Here is a 26,645-nt window from a genome sequence, read left to right as displayed (position 1 = left end):
AGTTTTGTTGGTGAAAAGGGGCTTTCTGGGAGCTAGAATGCCTTCAGGATTGTGCAATAAGAGAAAAGGTAAGCTTGAAGAATGAAGTGAAAGACCTTAGTTCCTGGTACCATTCTTAAAAATGGAGAGGCTCTGGCATTGCAGCAGAAAAGATGGGCACCGAGAAACCATGTCTGGGCATTCAAGCATAGAGATCAAAGTTGGGATAACAGAGGCTTGAAGATGCGTACTTAATGTTGCAAGAGACTCGGGCTGCAACTGCACCGGCAAGCTGAATCATCATGATTTGGCTTTGCTGTGACTTGATTTGCAGTTGATTTTATGCTTCTGTTTGGATTAGGTGATCACACTGACTGTGGATTGTTTTGGTACCAGTGACCCCTAAGTCTGATCTGGTTCGATTCCCCCCCCCCCCTCATTTGATCGCACCCTTTGCCAATCCATAGCTCTCTTTTATGGTTCTTTGTAAAGCCAGTGGCCTGTTTAAAGTGTTGAACAGCACTAGGGAAAAGGGAAAGCTTTCTGAAGTTCTCCATAACATACAAACACATAGTTCAGTAGTCTGTTGTAGTTCATCAGAGTTGTTTCTATTTCATATTGATTTTTATCTCTCTCTTTTTGTCTGTGCAGAAATGATCTAGTGCTAAATTGGTATATCAATGTAGTGACAAGGTGATCTAGTGCTGACCTTAGTAGTTTATTTTTTAAAAAAATAAGAAAAAATACTTTGGGTTGAATAGGGATGGGTGTTCTGGCTGTCCAAAATCATTGTGCCCAGCTTAATAAGGTCACCAGAATACTACATACAACAGCCAGACCTCTGTCCCTTTCCGCTTGAAATAATAGAGGCCCCCAGTGCTTGAGAAAAGAATCTCCATGTCAGAAGCCAAAAGGGCCAGACTGAGTTGACCTTTGTGTCATGTGATCAATTAAAAAACTGTGAATTTATTAGTTTTACAGCCACAGCAAATCCCACAGTATTTGACCATTTAGTTGCAACCTGGATTGTGATTTGGCACTCAAAAGCAATAGTAGAAAGTAAGGGTCTAAAATACAAAGATTTCATCAGTATTTTATTTTCTGTGTCTAAGCTCTAGCCGTTGCTGATCCACAGATTGAAACATGCTGTTTACACACTCAAGATTTACAACTGGTTGACTTTATGATCACCTGACTTGTATCCCTTCTCACCAACACCTTTTCTCTCTGTGTGTGCCCTTCAGGTCAACACAATTCAGCTTCTTAGCAGTTAGTTTAAGTAGTCCAGCACTTCAACAGTTAGTGCTCATGACAATCCTGTAACACTTTTTTTCCCTCTCAACTAGTAGGGGTGGTGATGGAGTGATTTTTCTGACATCTGTGCTTTTGCGGCACTCCTGCAGGACAGCCAATAGGTTAGGCAGTCTAAAAAAGTTAACAGCTTTAATCTACCTCAGATTTTGTGTTGTTTTTAAATTCTTGCATCTGGGAGGTGAAATGGGGTTAGCAACTGAACTATTTTTGCCAGCATTAAGTGTTCTGTGCTTTAATTAGACCAATCATTCGTCTTTTTTCTACCGTAGCAAACATATACAGCAATTTGCAAATTCTGCATAGGGTGCGTATGTGACATGTCAGAAATATGTATTGTTGTCAACTGCCTTGACTAACACAAACATGATTATCACAGTGTTTTTCTTCCTGACAAACTCAAGGAATGGCCAAGGAGTTCATGTATCGAAAGAATTTTGGTGATACTGAAATCTCTGTTCAGTTTTAGGAATGAAACATCATTCCAGAATCACCAGTGCAGTTTTTTCATAATTTGAAAGTAAAGTGAAGAACAGTTTCAGTTTCAGTTTGAACTGAGAGAGAGATTTAGACAATTGGAGTGAGAGGCAAGCGCAGGGTGGGGGGGGGATACAAAATGTCTACATTTTTTTTCTCAGGGAATCTAATGCAAGATGCTGGTTTTGCAACCCCTTACTTCCATTGTGCTTCTCAAGTGGATATCCAAAGAAGGTGCAAATCCTTACTCATCCCTCATTTAAAGGAAATTCAGTCTGCAATCCTTTCTCCAGTAAACTCAATGGGACTTCTGAATTGCCACGGTTAGGACTGTGGGACTGGACAGGTAGTATGACCTCTGTACTCAGACGTGTCCGAAATACATCACTGAACTGCAACAGGAAAAACCTCATGGCTAACAAGAGAAGAGAATGCTTTAGGCAGAGTGAGCTTGGCAGTGATCCGTTTTGGGAGGTTGTTCTGGGAGTTGTAACCCAACACAGCAACAAAAACCCTTTTGCAAAATGCTGCTTTTAGTTTGGGACTGGAGGGCAACAATAATAGGGCAGGGGATGGGCAATGGTGGCATTGCTTGGGATTCTGTTCAGGCTTGAGGGATACCTTTTATATTATACTCCCTATTATTAAAAGGCCAATTCTCTTTGTGTTATAGGAAAGCTCCAGGTGTGGCCAGTTAAAGGGTTTCAAGTGCTGACTCAGGCTTGCCACCCCTTCCTCCTTTCTGTCCCTCCGATGCACTGGTCTGGCCAGTCTAGGTGCCAGGCCTTCTATTGTAGCAAAACTTGGAGGCGACGCCAACCTGGCGCCATACTCAGCCCAGCCCTGACTGGCAGGGAGGCGTCTCTAGCGGAGATGCTCCTGCAGGGGCAGGTTTTTCCAGGGTGGAACGTGCCTGCATGGAGTGAGACTGACTGGGCTAGAGTCCTGGTGGCAAGAGGGTTCCTCCTCCTCCTCCTCCTCCTCCTCCTCCTCCTCCTGGGAAGGGTTTGACATACTGCATTCACAGCTTCTTTCAACATCCTGGAAAAAGGAAGAGTCTCGCAGCAAGCACGCTCTGTGGGGTTATTCCTTCCGGCCTTGGCCAACAAGCCTGACTCCTGCCCTGCTAACCCAGGGTGAAAGGGACCTTGGGCCTCAACAGGTGTCTTTGCCTGTGTGAGAGGAAAGAAATTCAGCAAGTGAAGCCTCGTCACAGTTAGATCACACTGCTAGGAAAGCTGCTTTCTGCTGAATTGTTCAATGGAGCTCATGGAAGAAAGAGACAGACAGACAGACAGACAGACAGAGAAACAGATAATTTGAATAACCCGGTGATTTCATTGATGTGAGTGGTCCATCCACCAAGGCAGATCAGAACTATTTCACATCGTTATTCTATGTGTAGTTGCGCTAACTCTCTCTCTCTCTCAAATATGCACAGTGGAAGCTACACAAGATAATCTCGTGGTGTGTTATCCTTATGTCACCCTTGGGCTGGCACTTCCTTTTTTTCCTGGAAGGCCTCTTCTGCCTTTAATGACTACGTGACAGAGAAAAATTTGTGACCTGCAGAGTGAAGAATATTGATTTCTTGAGACACATGTTAGGAAACTAGTGATCCTTCACATGATTTCTTACAGCTCCTCTTCAGCCCCAGCTCTACCTTGAATTATGGTTACTGAATTTCTAGAAGCCTGGATGGATCTAAGGCACTGGTTCCCAACCTTGGGTTACTCAGGTGTTTTTGGACTGCAACTCCCTGAAGCCTTCACCACTAGCTACGATGGCCATGGTTTCTGGGAGTTGCAGTCCAAGAAGACCTGAATCACCCAAGGTTGGGAACCACTGGTCTAAGAGGAACATTTGGAGGTCCCTGTTATGCCTGTTGCCCAGGACAGCTTCAGAGCAATTGGGGGTAGATAGGAATAGCCTCCTATAGCATGAAGCTGTTCCTTCTCCCCACCCCCACCCCAACAGGACTTATAAATCACACCCTGCGGTGCTATATACTAAGCTAAAGTCAGATTCCCTTACTAAGATGATGGTGTGTTGGTACCAAAGCATGTCCATCCACTTTTGTCCTGTTTAATTGTATGGTATGAGCAGCTCACAGCTCCTGGGCAGTGGGTGATATGGAAAATGACCATTCTGTTGGTAGCGCCAGAGGGAAACCTTTTTGATCTCAGATGAATACCTGGATTGGCAGTTCTTATCGTGAAATTATCAAATGAATTTGTAGTTCTTGCGCCTGGTGGGATGGGCACCACCTTGTCCTTTTCCTCAGGGAACACAATGCCATGGGCCACCCCCAGCTACAGTCACATGAAGGAACTATTCCTTGGTACTCTGTTTTGTATACAGATGGGCATTCTCGTGAACACTTTGTGGGCATTTCCTCTTTCCTCAGTACTGAGGCACTACAAGGAATACTGTTCTCTGTCAGCTCTGAGGGTACATACGGACCCACAGGAACAAACAGCACTGTCGATATATTGTCCCATTGTTTGTTATATGGATACAGAATCTCTGAAATCTGTGTGAATTTGCCTTCAGTTACTTCAGCTGCAACTGGCACTGGAAAGTGTTAGATATATTTTTCAAGAAGGCTGGAAACTTGGAAGTTCATGCCTGAGGTGATAAGGCTGCATTGCATTATTGGGGTTCAGCAGGTGTGTTTCAGAGGTCCTCCCCTTGCCCAAGCATAGAAAGAATCAGCCTATTTTGGACTTCTTCTGCAAGGGAGAGGACCATAATCCACTCATTGCGGCCCTCCAGGGGTTATTGGGCAGCCGTCACCACTGGGCTGTTCTGCCTAGGACTGATGGGAATTGTAGTACCCACAACGTCTGGAGAGCTACAAGTTACCCCTTCTTGTCTTAGAGCCTCGTAGTCTAGTTTGGGAACAAGTCAGCTACTTGCAGATGACCTTGTTGTAAATCTCTGCAGGAGGGTCAGGAGAAGGACTGGATGTTAAAAAGCAACAGCTGCAACTAACAGTTGCATCTCCTGAGAATGGCACTGTTTAACTACGATGGGCAGAAACGTGCAGTGAAGTGAAGCCATCGTTATTGCTGCCATCGCCGCCACTCTTTCCATGTGTTTAATCAAGGATAGAACGAGGAAGGATGGCAGCATATATATCTGGCAGCTGTGACTGCAGTGTTAAGACTCTAGCCTCTCTCTTATTATACAGCATTCCACTGAAACCACTTTGAAGCTGGAGGAGAGTCATACACTGCCCATGTATCTTTGGGAGCAGGCCTTCCTAGGAACAGGTTCCTGTTTTCTTTGCCCTGAAATGATCCTACCTTTTTTTAAGGGGGGGGGGGAAGGGCATCTCTTGCGTTGTTACAATGGGTGAGTAGGAGGTGGCAGGGCACAGCCCTGGGATGGGCAGGGGCATGAAAAACCAGGATGGGAAACTCCCTGCCCTTAAGCACTAATCCGTAACCACTAGGGGAATCCATTGCGAGGCCATTGCCCCTCCCCCAGGTTTCTGTCACAGTGCAGTTGTTGTTGTTGTTGTTGGTGGTGGTGGTGGTGTGTGTGTGTGTGTGTGTTTGTGTGCATGGCAAAGGAAGGAGAAAACATCTATAAAGAAATGTAGGTTTTAGAGTCAAATATTGGAATCCAAATATAGAAGGCAGTGGCATAGTAGTAAATTTTGAAGTTCAGGCACTTGTCATAACAATCTCTGTAACTATATCTAAAGAGGAGAGAGAACCCAAATTCAGGCAGCTTGATTGATCAGGATAAAGAAACAAGTTTTTCATTTTGTACCAGGAACGGGTCTTTTGTAAACCTAATGGGTTTTAAATTATAATTCAATACCAAGCCGCACCAAACTACCTTGGATTACAACAGTGTGCCATTTTTGGGTAAATCTATCTCCCTTCCCCCAGAAGTTACTATGAAGCATACAGAAGCTCAGAAAAGACTAGGAAGCTGGGGAAGATGAGCGATGGCAAATAATATCCAGTGAGCAGTAGAAAGTACTTTGCCCCTATGAGTTCTGGAATCAAAGACTCCTGAATGAGGTCAGTTTTTGGAGGCGAGGAGCATCTGATTTGAGGAGGAAGGTGTGGAAAGCAGGGGCCAAATCCAGCCCTTAAAGGGTACGAGAGGTCTAGTGATTAGTAAGAACTATAGCTTGGGAAGTTACTTTCAACATTATGGCCCAAATCCTCTTACCTAATTATGCTCACCTAACACAAACAGCATAATGTTTGGAGCTAAATTGCCTCAAGTTAAGAAATCACAGTAGGCATTATCTATTGCACAGCTGAGCTGTGTGACTCAGTGTGTAAATGATAATGTCTGCAGTGATTTCTTAACCAGAACTGATTTGCCTCCAAAAGTAATACTATTTGCATAGCTACGCAAGAGGACATTGCCTATACTTCAGAGTTCCCTCATCCCAACTGTACGGAGCTATTGCTATGAATGCAGACAGTGGGGTGTCTCTGACGATGGCAGTGGTAGCAGGACTAGGTAGGGAGGCGACAGGGCAGTGTGTGGGCAGGCATCTGTTTTGCCGAAGCAAAACAAAGCGCTGAGGGGAAAATAGGTCGGTGCTTAGTTCTGTTTGGGCAAAACGGGATCTCTGAACTGAGTTGTAAACTGAACCACAAACCAGCCCAATTCATCGTTTTTTTCCAGTTTGTAGTTTAGTTTATGCTCATCTCTAGTTACAGTCTTGATGTTATTAAGTTAATATTGTACTTTAATTTCTGCACAAAAGGAGCTCACTACATGTGACTTGTTATTTATTTATTTATTTATTTATTTATTTATTTATTTATTTATTTATTTATTTATTTATTTATTTATTTATTTATTTATTTAATTCGATTTTTACCCCGCCCCTCTAGACAACGTCTATTTGCAACTAGTTCCTTCAAGCAAAGTAGTTCTTTTGTATCTGAGTATAAACTGGGTGAAAATGGAAAACGGGGCTGTTTCAAGCAAGTTGGAATTAGACCACTATCCCTCCTGCCCCACATCTTTCCAATTTCCTGATGGCCGGCAACGTAAGGCAGAATGTTGGTTGTCACATGTTCAGCTCAGTTCTGACCTGAGGGAAAGTGTTGGGGACTCTCCTCCCTGAGGCCAGGCTTGGCTTTGCTCCTACTTCATTCCTGATAAGAGAGAGCCCTGGGCTTGTCTCTCTTTTTATGGCTGTCTGGAGTTCAGTTCAGACCAGGTAGGTTTATTTCTGTCAGAGACCTTTCCAGCAGGAGCCTTCAACAGGCATGTCTGATTTGGAGAGGAGTGTCAGAGTTGTGGGCTGTGGGGAAGCCTGTGAATTAGCACAGTTGATCCTCTTGTGACTCAGGCATCCATATACAGGGGCCAACCCTGCCCTTCCACAGCTGAGGCACATACCCACTTAACTGGCAGTGTGCATGCTTGGTGAAACGTAGACGAGGTGACTGCGTTCCTTCCACTCCAGCAGTCAGGACCTCTCAGAATTTGAGAGGGGCCTGGCCCATTTCCATTTTTCCCCAGTATATTAAAAAAGGAAATAAATGCCAAAAGAGGGTTACAAAAATTGTGGCAGATTTTAAATTTGAGGTGCTCTGTGAATGTGAGGCTATTGCATGGCTTCCATGACACCCTGACCCCAATAAGAGGCCCTGATGACAGTCCATGCTCATCTGTGCAGACCGAACTTCCTAAAAGTAAACCCAGCGTTTCCCACCTACCCACCCTTGGTTTGTGTTGGTCTCTATAGGATGATGATCTTCCCAGCTCTGTACTTATATTCTTCCAGGCCTGAGCTCTTGGTATGCATCTGTGGAGCTCAGAAAAGTTACTTTTTGAGGAACAACTTGGTGTATTGTGATTATAAGCACCTCGCTACTCGTTTGCTGCCACAGACTGTGCTCACCTCTTATAATGCTGCAGCTATGTGCCAGCAACCTGACTGATTAGAATCCCTACCGCATTTGACAACCACGTTGGGAAACCTTTCACTTTATTACATGGAACGTGATTGAGAATGTTTGCCAAAGTATTGGGGTGGTGGTGGTTATAAATTTTTTATTTAAAACATTTACATATCTACAGCTGGAGAGGCTACCAGAGTAGCTTACATACGAGTTCAAACAAAGGAAGCAAAACAATTTCTACCCCCAGACTTACAGACTAAAAAGGCCTGACACAAAAGGAAAAAGAAAAACTAGAAAATGGGGCACACCTTTTAATAATATAAATATCCCATGTTAAATTATCTTACATGTGCACCCACAGGGCAAACATGCCTTACAGGAGCTTCATGGCACAGTGGTTAAACTGCAGTACTACAGTCAAGACTCTGCTCACGACCTGAGTTAGATCCTGATAAGGTCAGGTAGCCAGCTCAAAGCCGCCTCAGCCTCCCATCCTTCCGAGGTCGGTAACTTGAGTATCCAGCTTGCTAGGGGGCGGGGGCAATGTGTAGCCTGCATAATTAAACTGTAAACCACCCAGAGAGTGCTTTAAGGACTATCGGGTGGTATATAAGTAGCACACTTTGCTTTAATTAATATAGATTTTCTGTAGAGTGTTTCTATATAAAGTAGACCTGTACAAGGCACCTCATTCCCAGTGGATAAATAAAGGCAGAATAAATTCTTGGAAGCACAGACTACAGTCAATGAAACAACATAATAGAGCCCACTTCTGACACAGCACAAAGAGCAGATAACAGCTTAGAACTGATGCTACATTGGCAGAACACCACTGTATCCTATGCTTGCCCAACTTGGGAGGTTAAGGGGTAACCAAAGAATGCAGAAAATGGCATTAAAATAGAAGACATCTCACCAGAACCTCTCTACACCGTGTTGAGTCCTTCCAGTCAGGGACAATTTACTTCCGTGTAGGAGACAGTGTTCTCCATTGGTGGAGCAAATAGGCCATTAAAATAATACACTTAGAATGACATTGTATCCGCACATAGCAAAAAGAGGAGTGAAAGGGATACTGCTGGGAGATAGTTTCACAGGCTCCCCTTCCCTTGCTTTTCAGTGTAGAGCGCCCTGTTCTGTGGAGCGTCAGTTGCCAGAGTGATCTGTGACTTTGCTTATGGCTTGTTTGTGTCTCGACTCCCAAAAGGATGTACTGTACCCATAAGGGCTTTAGGGAAATGAGTGTTAGCACTGTGCTGAAGGCCCTTATGCGTGTGCTGGAGATAGTCTGCTCTGCGCAAGCTAGTCTCTCATGGGTACTGTTATGTTCCTAAGGCTGGATGCCAACTTTTGCCATATCCTATCATGCCTGTAGGGTGAGGTAGGCATGGAGATGGCGAGGTGTCTTTTTCCAATGAACCCCTCTCCCATTGAGGTCAGTAGCACAGAAATGTCTTGCCATAGGTCTTGGAATCCTTTGTATTTCTGTCACTGACAAGAGCATCACCATGAAATTGGATATGTCCCTTTTTAATTTTTATTTATTTTATTTGCATTGCAGTTTTCAAAATCTTGTAGCCAGCATAGGATTTTAGTCCATAAAAGTGACATTTCCAGGTTCTGCTTCTTCTGTAGAATAGCCCGTTCCATATACAACTCTGTCCCATTTTGTTTGTTCCCCCAATATATCATCAACACAAGCAGAGTGTTCTCTTGTTATGTGCTGTCATGTCGCCTCCGACTTATGGCAACCCTATAAATGAGGGATCTCCAAAATGTCCTCAATAACCTTGCTCAGCTCTTGCAAACCCAAGCCTGTGGCTTCTTTTAAGGAGCCAATCCATCTCATGGTTGGTCTTCCTTTTTTCCTGCTGCCTTCCATCTTTCTCAGCATTATTGTCTTTTCCAGAGAATCCTGTCTTCTCATGAGGTGCCCAAAGTAGAGTGTCCTACTGGCATCTTTTGTGCCACCAATATATCTCACTAGAGGGCTTTTCCTCTGATTTTATGGACCTTCAGTTGCTACAGTGTAAGATTACTCTGAAAATAGCAGAAACAATACATATTTTTGTGCATTTTTATTGCTCTTGTTATTCTTTTTATTAATGACTTTGTTTTGCTTGTTGTAATGGTAAAAATACAGATACACATGAATGAAAAAAGAGCGAAAATAAGGGGGCATGTTTGTCAGACTAAAGAATCCTAAACATACTTCATGTATTTTCTGCATCTGTTTACACCTTGTAATTGTGATTGTGACATACCTGTCACGCACTCAGATTATCCTCGGGTCATACACTTGACTGTGTGCCTGAGTATGTAAAAACTAGTTGTGCTATTTTCCTTATGTGTGTGGTAGTTCACAGAAGGATTCTGGCTTAATTAATCTAAATGAGCTAATTGTAAGTAACAAAACAAATATTATAGAAAATATTTGCCTGCCGGTTCTGAATGCTGCACTTTTAAGAATGATGCTGGCAAACTGGAACAGAAAACAAAAGCAAAGCATGCTGCTTATATGCCACTCCACACTACTTAAAGCTCTGTCTTTGTGGTTTAAAAGTTAATTATGAAGGGTACACATTGCCCTCCCCCAGCAAATTGGGTACCCAGTTTATTGACTTTGAGGGAATGGAAGGTTGACTCAACCCTGAGCTGGCTAGCCTAGGATCGAACTCAGGCTGTGTGTAGAGTCTGGAACAAGTTCGGAGGAGGGCAACAAGGATTCTCAGGGGACTGAAAACAAAGATCTATGAGAAAAGACCGAAAGAACTGGGGATGTTTAGTCTTGAGAAAAGAAGACTGAGGGATGATATGATCAGACTCTTCAAATACTTGAAATGTAGTCATGCAGAGGAGGGACAGGATCCGTTCTCAGTTATCCAGAGTGCACAACATGTAACAATGGGCTCAAGTTAGAAGAATTCAAATTTTGATTGAATATTAAGAAAAACTTCCTAAATGTTAGAGCAGTATGACAGTTGAACCAGTTACTTCGGGAAAGTGTTGAGTGCTCCAATGCGGGAGGCATTCAAAAGAAAATTAGACAACCACTGTCAGATATAGTTTGATTTGGATTCCTGCATTGAGCAGGGGGCTGGATTCAGTGGCCATATCAGGCCCCTTCCAGTTCTACTGTTCTATGATTCTGTGCCATTAAATGTAAAATGAAACCTGATAACCAAATGTCAGGTGTGAACTATCAAACTCTATCTCCTGTCAAGTATGAAATACAAAGCACACATGATGTGGAGCTTTTATTACTCACCATTGTTAATTCTAATTGTATCAGTGAATATTCAGATGTCACAAAGGAGGAGGCTGTTGGGCATCTCTCCTGTTTGTGGTATAGTGGTGCGTGGGATAAGATATATTTTAAAAAGGAGGAAGGGGTTGAAGCTTGCTCCCATCACATGCTTTCCTACAGAAAAGGGAAAACAAAGCAACTTCATAATCATGGAACCAAACAGGTGCCTCTATCAACTGCAAAGGTTCTCCTGTGACTTCTTCCCCCTTTTGTTTAGATTTTAGACTCTAGAGAACATCACCATGTCAAATATGGCAGTTTATCGGTAGCTTTTGGGCTTCTGGGGATGGTAGAGTTGTCCCTGTCCTGCTTATTTCCCCTTCCTCCTCTGGAGAATGAAGCGGGGGCGGAGGTGGTTGTTATATTTAGGGCTTGCTATCCAGTGATCACAAAGGGCTTTCCACAGATGGGGAAGCTGAGGCCACAGTGGGGAAGTGAGTCAGTCAGCATCACATACTGAATCAGTAAGAGGCCCAGGAATAGAACCCAAGAGTCTTGACACTGAGCTCCCGCCAAGTCTATATAGCTCCTTATCAGATAACATAAACCTCAATGGGAAACCAGGCAAGCTTCGATCTATGTGGAGCCCAAGCCTATGCCTGGTTCTTTGTTTTGCAGAAGCATTTACCAGATGGAACTTCCTCCTAAATAGCTACTCATATGTTTACTTAAGACGGCAGTTGTGCACACTAGGAATGGTGAATGGGGTCCTCCCAGTAATAGTGAACTGCTCATTCTTACCTGCTGCTGGTTCTGCTGCTAGAAGCAGATGTTCAGCAACATTTGGGTCATCCCACATTCTCCAACCTTGCCGTACATACTTTTCCTCACAGTTGAGGCAGTTGAACACTTTGGCCCTTTTCTTGCTGCTACTCCCAAATAAAATAGACCCAATGAATCAATTGCTGAATGGTAAGTTATCACTGCACAAATCTCACTAAGACAGTGGGCCTAATATTTAGTTAGAATTAACAACAGGATACTGGCCTGTGGGGTTTATGAGTTCTGGATGGATATGCATACAGTGTCCCAGTTCCTTCCTTCCTGTTGAATGATTACAGCCACAGTTGGAATTGCCAAATGACCAGCAAAAAAAGCAAAGCAAAGTGTGCTGCTTATATACCATCCCTTAGTGCTACAAGCACTCTCTGGGTGGTTTACAAGTTAATTATGCAGGCTATACAATAATAATAATAAAAAAACACTCCAGCGCACAAGGTGGAGAGGTGGACATTTTTTGTGGGCTTGGTCAAAGGGGTGGTGGTATAATATGGAAATCAACACTCCTTGAGTTAATTCAGTCCAGAAGGTTTAGGGCTTTAAAAGTCAGAAACATCCCTTTAAATCAGCCTCTGCCAAACATAACTCCCTGGCCCAAACTTCCCTCAGCCCCAGTGAGCAGGGGCCAGTGGTCATGCTAGTCAGAGTGATGGGAACTGCTGTTCAGAACATCTCAGAGGAGTGGCAGATTGGGGGTGGCTGGTTTTAAATGTGCTCAGAAACCAGTGCATGTGGTGATTTGCATAACTGGGGACTGTTGTACTATGGAAAAACTATTTCATAAACACTGAAGTTTGAATTTCTTCAGTAAACTAAGTAAGGATAAGCTGCCATAAGGCTCCTATGGACCTTTTTAGCAGGGCAGAAATGGCAAAATAACAAAATTCTGGATTTCGTGGGAAGCTGTTCATCCAGTGGAATGAATTTACTCTTCAAGCGGTGAAAGAGCTAATCAATCAATCATACTATATGTAACACATAATTAGTAAGTTAGGCTGTCATCTTAAGTGCACTGAAGAGTAAATCCCATCAACTGAAAGTTCTTTTGGCTTTAGAACAATTTACTGTCATAATTAATATGCTGAATGCTAACTTAGCACATAAATGAGGTCGACTAATAGACCTGTATTCAATCACTAATGTAGAAAAAGTTAAACAATGATTTTGTCTTCTCTGTTCTAGCTGCCCTCTGGCTTCCATTAAAACACATGAATGTTTTGCCAGTGATATTAAAAGAGGAATTATGACTTTAATTTGGAAGGGAGGGAATAAAGAATTATTATTATTATTGTTGTTGTTGTTGTTGTTGTTGTTGTTGTTGTTGTTACATTAATGCAATGATACAAAAGCACTGGGTTGAGATTTCATTCAAACATTCATGGCAGTCTTGATGATAGTTCAAGAAACACGGGGGCAGTTGAGGGGTAAAAGGAGAGATTTCTGAAAATCAAAGTGTTGAAAATCAAGGGAGAAAGCCAGGACTGAAACATCTCTTGTCTGGAAAGCTGCCACAAACCAATCATCCTCAGATCGGCACTATTTCTCAGCCACCTACAATTCATCATTTTAATGGTGCTGCCTTCTGCCCTTACTGATTGTGCATTCAGTTCTAGCACATTCAACTGGCAAGTTCAGATAGAGGAAAAACAAAAATAAAAACCTCTTCTTGCAATTCTGGTATCGTCTCCAAAAGAAGTATAATAGAAAATATGGTTAAAAGATGATGCTACCTCATTCATCCACCCCTTTCCTGAAACATCTCCATGCCAACAATGCCAAGAAACCAGCCACGTAGGCTTCACAATCTGTCCAGGTCCAGCAATTCTGTTTTTTGTGTGTGGAAAAGGAGTCTCAGAGGATTCAGGGCTAGGCCGAAGATCCCAAGCTGAAGCTTTGATAAACTGTCAAAAGACTAGATCTGCTCAGGATGCAGAAGACTCTTTAGCTTAACTGGAATTCTATAGACTATTGCCTTTGATTGGCAAATACGTAGTAAGAGGCCTCCAGAAAAACCAGCAAGCCCACTATATAAATAGCAGAAGTCTATTCTCTGCTTCTTCCTGACAAGCGCAGCAGTATTTCCTTGGCTCCAGGGTGTTGTTGTTTCAGGAAGTCCAGTTCTTTCTAGATTCATACCTCTCTCTTTTCTAGTTTCCTTTGGTGCCCGGGGGGGGGGGGCATTTTGTTCTAGTTCTTATGATGTGTGCTTTGACCATGCCTCTACTTTTCAGTTTCTTGCATTGTTTTTTTTATCCTGATCTACAGTGGCATTTCATAATGGAAACATACCTTAAGACCGATCTCGCCTTGCTGGGGCCTGAAATTTTCTGTCCTTGCTGTTTGTACAACTGTGATGGGGAAGATGTAGTCTTCCAGACATTGAATTACAGCTCTCATTATCCTTCACAACTGGCTATACTGACTATGGCTGATGGGATCTGTAGTTCTGCATCATCTGAGGGCAAAAAATTTCCCACTGCTGCTGTGGAGACCATCCTTCTACCACTTTTATAGAATGCAGAGTCGCTTAATTTTGTTTATTTGTATTATAGTGCACAGCATTTTTTTTTGTCTCATACTTTACGAGACAATAGCTGAAATCTTTTCTGCACTACTGTGCCTTGCAAGGTGGATGACATCATTAGCTGCCGTGATTCTTCAGAAATAAAATATTTCTGACTCCCATCCCTAGGGTCAGGGTGACTTTACTGGCAGCATGATTTTCAGCAATTTTCACCGCGGCCCACAGTGGCTTCCCCAAAACAAACAGGATTCCATGGTTCCCTCAGGACCTCTGGGAAAGTATGAATCAAAAATATTTTATTTCTAAAAAATTGCTGTGGCTGATTACATCATCCACCTTATGTGGTGTCGCTTGCATGAACAGGAGCACAGCCAATGATTAACTGAAAACAAATATAAATTGTGTGGAAAATTAACATGCATGCCTGTTTTATTTTCTGCTTTTATATTTTTATTTTGTTTTTAGTATGTGCTTTTCAGATAGTATGTCGTTTAAGAAACTGGCCACACTCCTATCTGTGAATCTTAAAATAACTAATAGTTTTGTGTGTGTGTGGTTTTTTTTTGGGGGGGGTGATTTGTCATAGCATTTTATCCAAAAAGCTGTAAGGGAGCAAAGCGTACATTTGCAGGCCATGAACTGCTGCACTGGCATGTCTAGCTGAATCACTGACTTTAAAAAAGGCAAAATTATAAGAAATACAGTGTTATTTAGGACCATACTGCGAAGAAGGATCATCACAGTTCAGATAACTCTTGTGTTTTTATGACTTCAGTTGCCAGTGCAAAAAAGGTTCTTTGGCATACATGCTGTGCTGGTTTCCCTCCTCCTCCCTGCCCCTCTTATGCAAGCTCCCAAGGCTGGGTACCTTTTAGACGCAAGGGCGTGTTAACCTGCCGCACTTTAACCTTCACCCAACTGCATGCTGCCCTGGGTTAAGCAGGCAAACAAAGGCAGTGATTAAAGGGCAACACCAGAGCCTGGCATGGCACTTCCTGCTCTGGTGCCTGGGCGGAGAGCAAGATCAAGGGACTGACCCTCATGCCATCCTGATGGAGTCTGGTTATGTTTGCCCACGGAGGCAGAGACCTCCTGGACTTCCTCCTTGAGTCACATACGCTTTCAGGACCATCAGCGTTTCCTTGCCTCCAAAGTCTGTTCCCATTCCCTCCTTCTGTTCCCCCATTATGTAGCTCCACACAGCTTGCTTTGCATAATTTCTGAGCACACATGGCAGGGCTGGGATTTAGATCAAGTGAAGGCAAGAAGTTTAGAATCTGTGTGGGAAAACTAGGGAAAGTGTGCTGGGTAAGCTAATATAAGGCTGTCGGAACAAGAGGCATAAGCTGGCCAAGGAACAGGGCTAGACCGTACCAGCAGAGAGGAAGGTGAGTGCCAAAAAAATCAGGTGGTCAACTCACTTTCCTCTTTTTCTGCCAATCCTCTGTCTTTCTTTCTCCTCCTTTGTCTCCCTCCCCAACCAGTCACTGGGCTGCCAGGGAAGGGACAGCTCAGTCTAGCCAGAGGACTAAATTAATTGCTTGCAGAGGGACTGCCAAGGACTGCAAGTTGCCTACTTCTGAAGAAGAGCTTAGAAAAGTTGCTTATTTATTTGCGATGACAATTCCTCTGCACATACACCCAGCTACCATCCTGCTGGTGGGAGATTCTGGGAATTGTAGTCCAAAAAAGGTCACATTTTTTTCCTGGTTCACCTACAGATCACAAACAATGATCTATAGATGAAGCAGAGCTTGAGGGGGGAGAGTTTTCCAGAAATCCTGGGATGGTTCCAGACAGCGTGGCCAGTGGTTTCAGGGAGGCACAGTCCAAAAATGCAACTTTTTCAGGCTGTGGCATGAACCAAACCAGGAGGAGACCTTCTAATGCACAGCCCAATATTTATGGAAAAAAGGAAATCAGTATTCCTTATTTTCATGAACCCTTTGCTTTGCTTTAGTCCTGCGAGTCCTTTTAAGGTACGCTAAGGCTCAGCTCCAGACAAATCAAGACCCACTTACTGTACAAGTTTAGCCCGCAGACCTTTATGCAATATGGGTAGCTGAACAGCCTTGGGATGTGCGTAATACGAGTTAAAGCAATATGTGTGTCTAAAGTGTCTTTCAACATGTCATGGACTCAATGGAAGCACCTCCAGGTGAGCTTGAGCTCCATCACTTCTAATTTTTTTAATTAGGCACTGCTTAAACACATCTCATAGTCCTTCCTGGCCTGCACCCCTGTCTCTCCCTTTGTGCTGAATTCAACATGGGCACATTTAAGAATTGTCACTTCCAGAGAGGAAAACTGTATCCTTGTTAAAGCCAGGGAGGATCAAGACAGCTTTAAGGTGTAGCAAAACAAAAACAAAAATCTATGTCCACAATGTGTAGAAGAATCTCCTGCCTAGGAGATTGTAGCTTTTAGAGACAGGAGAGAAGGATATCACTTGAGTCTTTTTTTAAAAAAAATCACAAACAGATGTTTTTATACTAGACAAATCGGTTAACCCACCACCATTGGTATTACTGTCTAGGAATTATCTGCATAAGTCATATATATACTGTAGTGTCTTTGAGATTGGATGTCAGGATGGAACCACTATTGCTCATGTTGTTGTTTAGTTGTTTAGTCATGTCCAACTCTTCGTGACCCCACGGACCAGAGCATGCCAGGCCCTCCTGTCTTCCACTGCCTCCCGGAGTTGGGTCAAATTCATGTTGGTTGCTTCGATGACCCTGTCCAGCCATCTCATCCTCTGTCGTCCCCTTCTCCTCTTGCTTTCACATTTTACCAACATCAGGGGCTTTTCCAGGGAGTCTTCTCTTCTCATGAGAACTCCTGCTCGTATGTCCAGTCAAAATATGAATTCAAAGATGAAACATTGGTCTCAAAGGGTATGTGCATTTGTCATGAGAGTGGGCTATGCATGCTTCCTACTCATCTTCCTTACCAACATACAGCCATAGACACTTAATTATACAAAGAGTGACTCTATTTGTGCCCCCAAGCCAATGAAGAGATGCCATTTCAGACTCCTGTTTTATGGCTTACAAAATTACGATTGTTAGGGCAAGCCTTAGCTATAATGATCTCCCTTTACAATTGTGTCCCTCTGGAAATGTATCCACATGTATCAGCTAGACAAGAGCTAATATGTGACACCCAGCCAAGGGTGAGGTGCTTATATACACATATAAAACCAAAGAGAAGGCTATGATAACTGGCTGGGTAACTCAGTGAATTAGGTATCTGGCTATGGAGCCAGAGGTTGGGAGTTTGATTTTCTCAGTGCCTCCAAGGAGAAGAGCCAGCCTGTGTAGCCACAGGCAAGCTGCACAGTCCCATGGCATCTCCAAAAGAAGGGAACGATGAAACACTTCTGAGGACTCTTTACCTAGAAACCCTTGAACAGGGTTACCCTAAGTCAGAACCGGCTGGACAGTACAGAATTGTCATTAGAAGTGTGTGAAAAATGAATGTTCTCCGAAATGCGTGTTTGTGGATGCATGTGTGCGTGTGACTGGCTTAGGCAAGCACATGTAAGTATATGTCAAATCAAGATAAGAGACTTGTATGTAACATGTAGTCATATTTGTAGAGGAAAAGAGACCCACCCCAAAACTTGGCCACTGGACTTGATTATCGCCTTGCTCCTTGTACTTCTAGCTGTGGTATATGGGTTGGGTCAGAGTCAGCGTATATCAATCTTTAGGTGGATGTGTTTGCGCGGCCTCTTCTTGCCAATAACCCCTTCCATGAAACCTTCAACTTAACCCCTTGCTTCCCAAGCACAAATTACTGAAGCCAAGTATAACAATGTGTAACTAATATTTATTGTTCTTCTACTTATCTCTTTTATGCACTCTTTTGCCTTTTAATTGTTTTTTTATTATTGTGTTTTGTTATTTGTTGATTAATTGTTCAAGTTGTTTTGTTGTTTGTTGTTGATTATAATGTCATATCCTGACTGTCTGTACACCACCCAGAGAGTGCCTGTTCACTATGGGGCAATCAATCAATCAATCAATCGTATCCTTCCCTTTATCAAAATTCTGAGACTTACAGGCAAGAATCTACGTATTATGGTTTTAACTTCAGAAACTCTAGTAATGACAGTAAGTGTTCAGCATTCTGAATGCTTCTGTACATTCCGAACTTTGGTGGTTTCCCTTTCCCCCTTCTGGCATTTGAAGGTGGTGTAGTGGTGTCTCTAAGGTTGTACTGCTTACTTTGAATGCAGTGGGGTCTAAGTCTGTTTGAATTGTGTCGTAAAGTGGTATTTAGGTATTTGTGATTTGTATGTCCAGCCTTGGATTTGATGTGTTATACAGTATTCTGTACTAGTTTCTATACTATGTGTGCACCCTTGCATGAATCCATGTTGGGGTGTATGTTTATTTCTCAGTGTGTGATGTGAATTGTATGCATTCAAGTATAGATTTATCAACCATGTATTTGATTTGGGTCCTCTTCAAGCAGATGGGAAAACAATATGGCCCGCCAGATGCTGTTGGAGCGCAACTCCCATCATCCTGGCTAGGACTGATGAACGTGGCAGTCCGGCATAGTCTGCAGGGTCACTTTTTCAGTCCTGGTATGTTGAGGCACCTTCCTATTGTACAACATTTCCACACGGAAGGCATTTCTGTGAATTAATATGTACGTGACTGACTAAAGCAGGACACAAATTCTTCCAAATAAATGCCTTTCCTGGGAGTTAGCAGTATTGGAAGCTCCAGAGAGGCAGCAGAATCAGGTGTGTCTTTGGTTGCCTGGACGGTGAGACTAATCCTGCCATCTCAACGATTTGGGGAGACACCTTTCTTTGTCACGCTCTCTCCCACGTCCTCGCTAAGGAGGCCTTCTTGGTTTCTGGAGCATTTCTAAAATTTATCTTCAACCACAGTAACTTTCTGAAACGAGTTAAAGCCTTTTTTTCCCAGGGTGAAGGAACAACCTGTCAGACATCACCCTAGACGGCTGAAGCGAGGATCCGGAACCGGGATTCTTAGCCCCGATCCCCAACTCCCGTGGCCATGAGAGACACTCAAGAACCCCCTGGTGAAACCGGAACGTGGTGTTCAGGGAGGGGAGGGGGGGCGCCAAAATCGTGCTATTAACAAGACGAAAGATGATCGAGAGCTTGTGCAGATATTCGCCTTTCTGGCGGCTTACGGCGCCCTCCTCTACCCGTTACTCGGAAGCAAGCTCCTCTCTCTCAGGGGGCTTACTCCCAAGAAGAGGATGGCATCAGAAAGCACGCTGAGTCCTCTTTATTTTCGCGTCTCCCTCGCCCGCCTGCGTTTGCTCCCAGGGTCCCCCCCCCTCCTCCTCCTTCCCTCCCGCCTCCCGCCTCCTCCGCAGCGCGCCGCTCCCCCCGCCCAACCCCGCTACTCTGACGCGCGGGCCTCGCGCCCCTCCCTCCTCCCGCGGCCTGTTTACTGGAGCACGAGCTGCCGAGCAATGAGCTCAGCTCCTCCTCGCCCCACCCCGCTTCGCGTGCGCGGCGATGGGCGGAGGCGCTTGGGCTCGCCAGCCAATGGGGCGCCGCTTCCGCCCGCTCCGCGCGCGCGGCCAGAATAAAAAGGGGCCGGGAAGCGCACGCTGTAGCTCTGAAAAAGTCACTCGCGGCTCCAGCGGGCGGGAGACTCGTCGCCCCTTTTGGCCGGTACGGTACTTGCGACTTTTTGCTTCTCGGGGAGGGCTCCAAGCCGGCTCGCTCGCTCGCTCGCTCGCACGCACCTCGGGCCCACCTTTTTTTTTTTGAGGGAGACCAGCGTGAATCATCCTCGCTAGCAAGAGCTTAGTCTGGGCGGGTGGAAGAGAAGCCGCCGGAAAGACGAGAGCTTCTTCCTCCCCTTTTTGGCTCTGAAAGCTGGAAGTGAAGGCTTGAAGAGGGGAGGCAGGCAGTCAGGCGGGCGGCCGGGCGGAAGCGCTCTCTCTCCTCGCTTTGGGAGAAGAAGCAGGACCCGCGCCCCCCAGCCAGGCAAGGCCAGGCAAGGCAGGGACCGCCAAGCCCTTCCTGCGCGCTCCCCGGACGGTCCTCGCCCCGGTGCTCACCCTCTTCCCAGCGCGCGGCTGATGTGCACGAAGATGGAGCAGCCTTTCTACCCTGACTCCTTTTTCTCCGGCTACAGTCAGGAGTACAAGGCGCTGAAGTCGGGCATGGCTCTGAACCTGTCGGCCGAGTCGTACCGCGGCCTGAAGTCCCAGCTGCCCCATCACCTCCGCGGCCAAGACGACGGCCCGGCCGCCTACTTCCCGGGCTCCCTTCCCCAGCAGCCGGCCGAGACCGGGAGCTCCAACTCGCTCAAACTGGCCGCTCCGGAACTGGAGCGCCTCATCGTCCAGAACAGCAACGGCGTGATCACCACCACTCCCACGCCTCCCGGCCAGTACTACTACCCTCGGGGGGCCACGGAGGAGCAGGAGGGCTTCGCCGACGGCTTCGTGAAGGCGCTGGACGACCTGCACAAGATGAACCACCTGCCGCCCCCCAACGTCTCCCTCGGGGGGGCCGGGGCGGCAGCGGCGGCGGCGGTGTCCTCGGCCAGCAGCGGCTACGGCGCCTCGCTTCCCCAGGAGCCGCCGCCGGTCTACACGAACCTGACCAGCTACCACCCTGCCGGCTCGTCGAGCGGCTTCCCGAGCGCCAACCTCAGCTACCTGCCGCAGCCTCACAGCCTGGCCTTGCCCCACCCGGCGCGGGGTTTCAAAGAGGAGCCCCAGACGGTGCCGGATGTGCAGAGCCCGCCCGTCTCCCCCATCAACATGGAAGACCAGGAGCGGATCAAGGTGGAGAGGAAGCGGCTGCGCAACCGCCTGGCCGCCACCAAGTGCAGGAAGAGGAAGCTGGAGCGCATCGCCCGGCTGGAGGAGAAGGTGAAGACCTTGAAGTCCGAGAACGCGGGACTGTCCAGCACGGCCAGCGCGCTGCGGGACCAGGTGGCGCAGCTCAAGCAGAAAGTCATGAACCACGTGAACAACGGCTGCCAGCTCCTCCTGACGGCCAAGATGCAGCAGTCTTTCTGAGGAGGGGGAGGATCATCATCATCATCCAGAAGGCCCGGGGGGGGGAACCAAGCCGCTCCCTGCCTGCCTCAGAGACCTTTGTGGGGAAGGGGCGGGTGGGGAGAAGAAGGGAAGCGGACCTGTAACGCAAAAAAAAAAAAGTTTACAGGGAACTAGGCAGCCAACGCCGGGTTCCCAACTCTTCTTGTTCTGAAGCCCTGTTCCCCGAGTTGTTATGTCTGGGACTCTCTCGATCTGGTGGATCCAGAACTTCGATCTGTGCCGAGTGTGTACGAGGTTTTTATATCTATATCTATATATCTGTACGTGAGAGTGACTTTGTGTGTTTGTATTTAAGAAGAAGACAAGAAAGAAGAGCCTTTTTCTCCCTCTCTCTGCTGCATCGCTGGATGGTGTGGTGGAACTGGGGTGTGTGTGTGATGCTTCGGACAGAGCCGAAAGGAAAACAACACCACAACACCTGGCCTTCTGCTGTCTCTGCCTTGTGGCAGGAAGAAAGACATGGACTTAATTTATCAATAGAAACAAAAGGGACCAGAACACAGGTTGACAGGGAAATGATGGGATCTTAGCACCCCCTTCCTCCAAGGGGCCACCGCATGGACAAAGGAGCCACTGTGGAGGGGGAAGGGGGGTTGTTTACTAGTTGTGCTCCTATTTCCTTTGAGTCCTCAAATTCATTTTTTTTTCAAAAGATTGTATTTGTGTTTTGAAATTTTTATTGATGCTATTTAAGTAAACATGTTCCAACTATTTTACTTTGTGTGCTTTTTTTCAGTCTGTCAGGAATGCTTCCCCCCCCCTCCTTTTGGAAAAATGCCCTCACCCCTTCTAAATTTTGTGGCTGTTTGGAAGGCTGGGAGATTTGATCCAATTTAAAAACAATTTGACTTTGTCTGGTCTTCCAGTCTAGGGAGATTGGAGGGGTGAGAGATGCTTAGTTTTTGTTACACACGATCTTAAATAGTTTTGCTGCTAGTGCTGGATCCTTCTCCCTTCCTGTTTCGATCTCCCTTCCTGTTTGAATTTGATCTTTGTAAGGGGTTTGTATAACATAAATCCAGGACAAGCAAGACAAGTAACCTCTTTTATGACCCCTGTCCCTGTCCCCCTGCGTTTCCCCTTGAGGAGTGCAATCTCTGCCCCCCCCTTTTTGGTATCAGTAGTACTATGCCTTGTTTCCTCTGCCTCTCCTGTCATTCTCTCAAGGTTTCGGGAGTCTTTCCCCCCCCCCCCCGCTCTCCTTTGATGTCAGACTCGGAGCTTTGATGCGAAAACTCTTGTACTTAGGAAACCCGCTGGAGTTTCTCTCCCTTTCTCCAGTGAGGGTTGGGCCGGGGAGGGGGGGGCAGACGCGTAAAAGCCCCGAGGGGGTAGCCTCCCACACGCCTGCCGCCGAAGCTTCACTTCCTTGATCTCGCAAGTTCTGACTTCAGCTCCAGTGGGTGGCGCCTCCGGGCCCAAAAGGAGGGGGCTTTTCAGCCTGACGCAGAGGAAGTAGGCCATATATGGTCAGTTTCTGCCTAGTGACGTTTTTTAGGCTTGGTAGGACTCCATTCCGGGAACCCCCGCCCACGTTGCCAGTCAAAGGGCCTTGGACATGTCAGTTTCCAGCCAAAGAAGGAAGGGGGCGATGTTTTGAGGCTGGGAATGTCCCAGAGTAGAGCACTGCCGCAAACGCCAGTGAGCTGAGTTGAGGGGGGGGGGTGTATGGGGGGGTGCGCGGTTGGCTCCTGGAGGCAAACCCAGAGGTGCTCGGTTCACACTTTATATCTTGCGGGGAAGGATGACATGAAACCGACCCACGTAGTGCACCCCTCCCCTTTCCCTGTTAACTTTCCCATCTGCCAGTAACTGAGACTTTTATAAGTTTCGGGGGGGGGGGCAGTCACAGTTAACAAAACTGTTTTGCTTTTCTTTTCTTTTTGTTCATGTTCCCTGCATTTACGCTTGTGAAGAGAGAATAATATATTTATCTGTCTTTTGCGACAGCGTTTCTGTAACATGGGAGTAACTGTCGGCCTTGCTCTGTTAACTTGTCTTCCCTTCACCCAACGGCAACCTCACAAAACCTCTGTGGAGTATAGGAGAGACCTGAACCATGGGGAGCTTGTCTGAAGCTACTCAGTAAATGTGAATTGGGGGGGGGGGGAAGCAACCCAAGCTTTTTTTAAACTGTTATCACATTGGTTCTCAGGAAGGATCCCACTTTCAGAGGATGTGCTTAGACATCCCTGAACTGTGAGGTACCCATGCTAGAGCAGGGGAATGGGGATGCTCAAGAAACGACTCTATCACTATGTCAAGGCTGGGCCAAGGGAATGACTAGCCAGGAGCCCGTGTAACAGAGGAGAAGGCATCAGAAATGGCGGCAGAAGCCACCCAATAACTCAGCTGAAGACCAGCAACCTAGGCTTTCCTACCTACTTCCAACCTGACACCAGTCACGTTTCCATCTTGACTCTCAGTTAAGAGTGTCTCTTTAAAGGGATCTTGGAAGCCCCTAGTGGTTTTTCAAACTTTCTTGCTGCACTTGGTGTGAAACAAGTTGCAACCCTGTTGCCCCTTTAGTACAGAAAGCGGTCTAAGGTGTATAGGTAGATGAATCCAAGACTCCTCTTACAGAAGTGAGTGGTGTAGTTGATCTTTGTGATCCCAAAAAGTATCAACCCCCCCCAAAAAGCTGGCACTTGCATACATTTGTGTGTGTGCATGAGCACGTGCACACACTCTGTTCTACCCAGTGGTCCCTCTCCTCCTTTGTATGAAGAGTGCACCAAAATGCTATGGAGATTGCTTGAAATGACAAGTCTAATAGTACACTTGAAAGAAAGGAGGGATGGGGTAATGAGTATGCAATTCTACGGAATAGTTCAAGGTCATGGAGGCTGATCTAAGAAGATAGCAAAGGAGGGTATGGGTGTGATGAGAATGAGCAGTTGTTTTTTAAGGGACTTTCAAGAGGGGTTTTCCCTATCTGCATATGTTAATTAGAAAGCAAGCAAAGAGATGTGAGAGTCAGGAGCAATAACCTCTCATATAAAGGAAGCATGCCTGCTTCTGATGTTACTGTCCCATTCTCCAGTGTTCTGCTACTGGTCTGTAAGTCCCAGTCTAGGCAGTTTTGGTGTTCCAGGCATGGTGGTATCTAAACTCAGCAAAGCAGAGGGCTGGTTGAGAGCAGTGGGTACGAACCGTGGGTAACCCTGGTATTCTTGAACTGCAGCTTGCTGATATCCTAGCCAGCTCAGCTACATAGTGGGGAAGGCTTCTGGGAATTGCAGTCCAAGTACACCTGGGTTATTCAAAGTTGGGAACCATTGGTTTAGAGGATCCTTAGTTTGTTTATTTATTTATTTAAAATATTTTTACCCCACCTTTCTCTGTGAAAAGGAGGACAGGCAGCTTACAACCTTGAAGAACAATATTAGTTTGGAGTGGGCAATTGTGGCCTTCCTGATTATTTTGGACTGGAGCTCCCATAATTTCTAGTTGGAGATGGAAATCCAAAACATCTGGACAGCTGAAGTTAAATAAGCCCACCCCTGCCTTACTTGATAGATTATGTTGACATCCCTTGCTAGCCCAGATGTGAGAAATGGGAGAAGACCTGCAGTCTGTTCTTTTGACCATTCTTTTCCTTGGGTGTTATGAAACTGAAACTCAAACTATGTCTGAGAGGAAGAGTGGAACTGATCCACAAAGCAAGAGGGGGTACGGTTCCTTGGACCATTGGTTTCTTTGCTGGCGATGGCTTGTCCTATGACCATCCTCTATAGGCAGTGTAACTCCAAGCACTTTGTATTTGGAACATGGCATTGCCTGGGATCCAGCAGGATGCTTCAGACTGGACATGTGTGGGTGATGCTGTAAGCAGGCCTACACAGGGGAGCTCATCAGAGCAGGATGTGGGATTCACATTTCCACCCCCCTCCTCTAAAAGAATGTTGGCCCTCAAACATTCCACCACAGATCAAAAGGTCAAGGTGACTCAGAAGAAAGTAAATGGGATGTGGGACCTCTGAGGGAAGCGTTTATAATCCAAGCTCCAGGCAAAACAAGGAAGGCAATGTTTAGATTATCCTGTACCTCAACCTAGACAATGTGCATTGCATTAGACCAGCTCTCAAACTGCCATGGTTGCACTGATGGCACTGGCAACTCTTCCACAACCTCTCCGCCTCCACCCCATGAACCCAGATGCAATACTGAAGGTGACAGAGAGGAAGGGGGTTTAAGCAGGAAAGGGCCTATTTCTCTTGCCAACACTTCTCGGTGTTGCTGCTGAGAAAAAGAGAACTGACAGCGAGCATTCTCGATTTCTACATACAGTTTCTTTAGAGGTGTGAAGTTCAAGTTTCAGTGTAAAACACGGTGTGGGAAAAGAGAAATCCAGTTTTTACATGAAAGCCACTCAAATGCCTAGGCATTGTCCAAATTCTATGATTTTATACAAAACACACATTAAGACACGGACTGAACTTTGTTCTACACATTTTGATTCCTCCAATGGGCGAAGATCTGCGTTTTAAGTGTTTCCTGGAGGCAGAAGAATGGGTGGAGTACAAGGCAAGGTGGGAAACGTGGGCTGTAATATTTCAGCCAGGCCCTGGGGTTTTTCGAGAAGCCTAGTAAGATGGGGATAAAGGAATCGAGTCATCCTATCCTAGAGGTCGGAGGGGGGAAATCTGAGGGCTGAAGCTTCCAAGTGCTTCATTTGACCCTATTGATGTACAAAGGAAAGGCTGTATGTTCTTCTGTCACACATGAGGGAGATTGATGTCAGGGCTGGAGAAATGGTGGCCACCAGAGGTTTTGGAAGTTAACTCCCAGAATCCCTTTCCTTGGTAGCTGGCGTCCAAAACATCTGGAGATCCCAAATTCCCCAGGCTGAATTTTAAATGCTGGTAGGGACTGAGAGGAGAACAGCAGGTTGGCAGAAATCTAAATAGGGTGGTTGAGTCAGGGAGATGAGAGACGTCTCAGTTGGCTGGTGGGAACAGAAAACGAGACTTCCTGGGTTGGGGAGAGGAGAGCAGTTGGGATTGTGGTGTGTGTGGTAGGAAGTTGAGAGAAGCCCTGGGGTGGGCCCCAAATGCCACTAATTTGTCTCCCTCCTATTCCACATTTCCCTGTTCCTATCTTAGCAGGGACAACATTACTTGTTGCTCTTCTCCAGAAGGGATGGGGAAGGAACCCAAACCTGCCTGGGGTTATCCTCATCCGCCACAACAGCCTGTTATCCCCGGAAGCAGGAGAGAGAGAGGGGGGGAGGGAGGGAGAAGTTGACGCAGAATGGAATGTGGCTGGAGCGTGTGTGTGTGTGTGTGTGTGTGTGTGT

At 45.9% G+C, this 26,645-nt stretch overlaps 1 protein-coding gene across 1 annotated transcript; it reads left to right on the top strand.

Annotated features, from left to right (window-relative positions):
• Positions 1-19,867: 19,867 nt before the first annotated feature.
• On the top strand, positions 19,868-22,057 carry JUNB (JunB proto-oncogene, AP-1 transcription factor subunit). The gene has a single exon (XM_020809285.3). The coding sequence runs from the start codon at positions 20,354-20,356 to the stop codon at positions 21,302-21,304; it is 951 nt and encodes a 316-aa protein (XP_020664944.3). The 5' UTR covers positions 19,868-20,353; the 3' UTR covers positions 21,305-22,057.
• Positions 22,058-26,645: the final 4,588 nt, after the last annotated feature.

The sequence above is a fragment of the Pogona vitticeps genome, chromosome 2 (assembly GCF_051106095.1).
Source record: "Pogona vitticeps strain Pit_001003342236 chromosome 2, PviZW2.1, whole genome shotgun sequence".
NCBI lineage: Eukaryota > Metazoa > Chordata > Lepidosauria > Squamata > Agamidae > Pogona > Pogona vitticeps.
The sequence above is the reverse complement of the archived record's forward strand: the minus strand, read 5'-3'. Positions and strand labels throughout refer to the sequence as shown.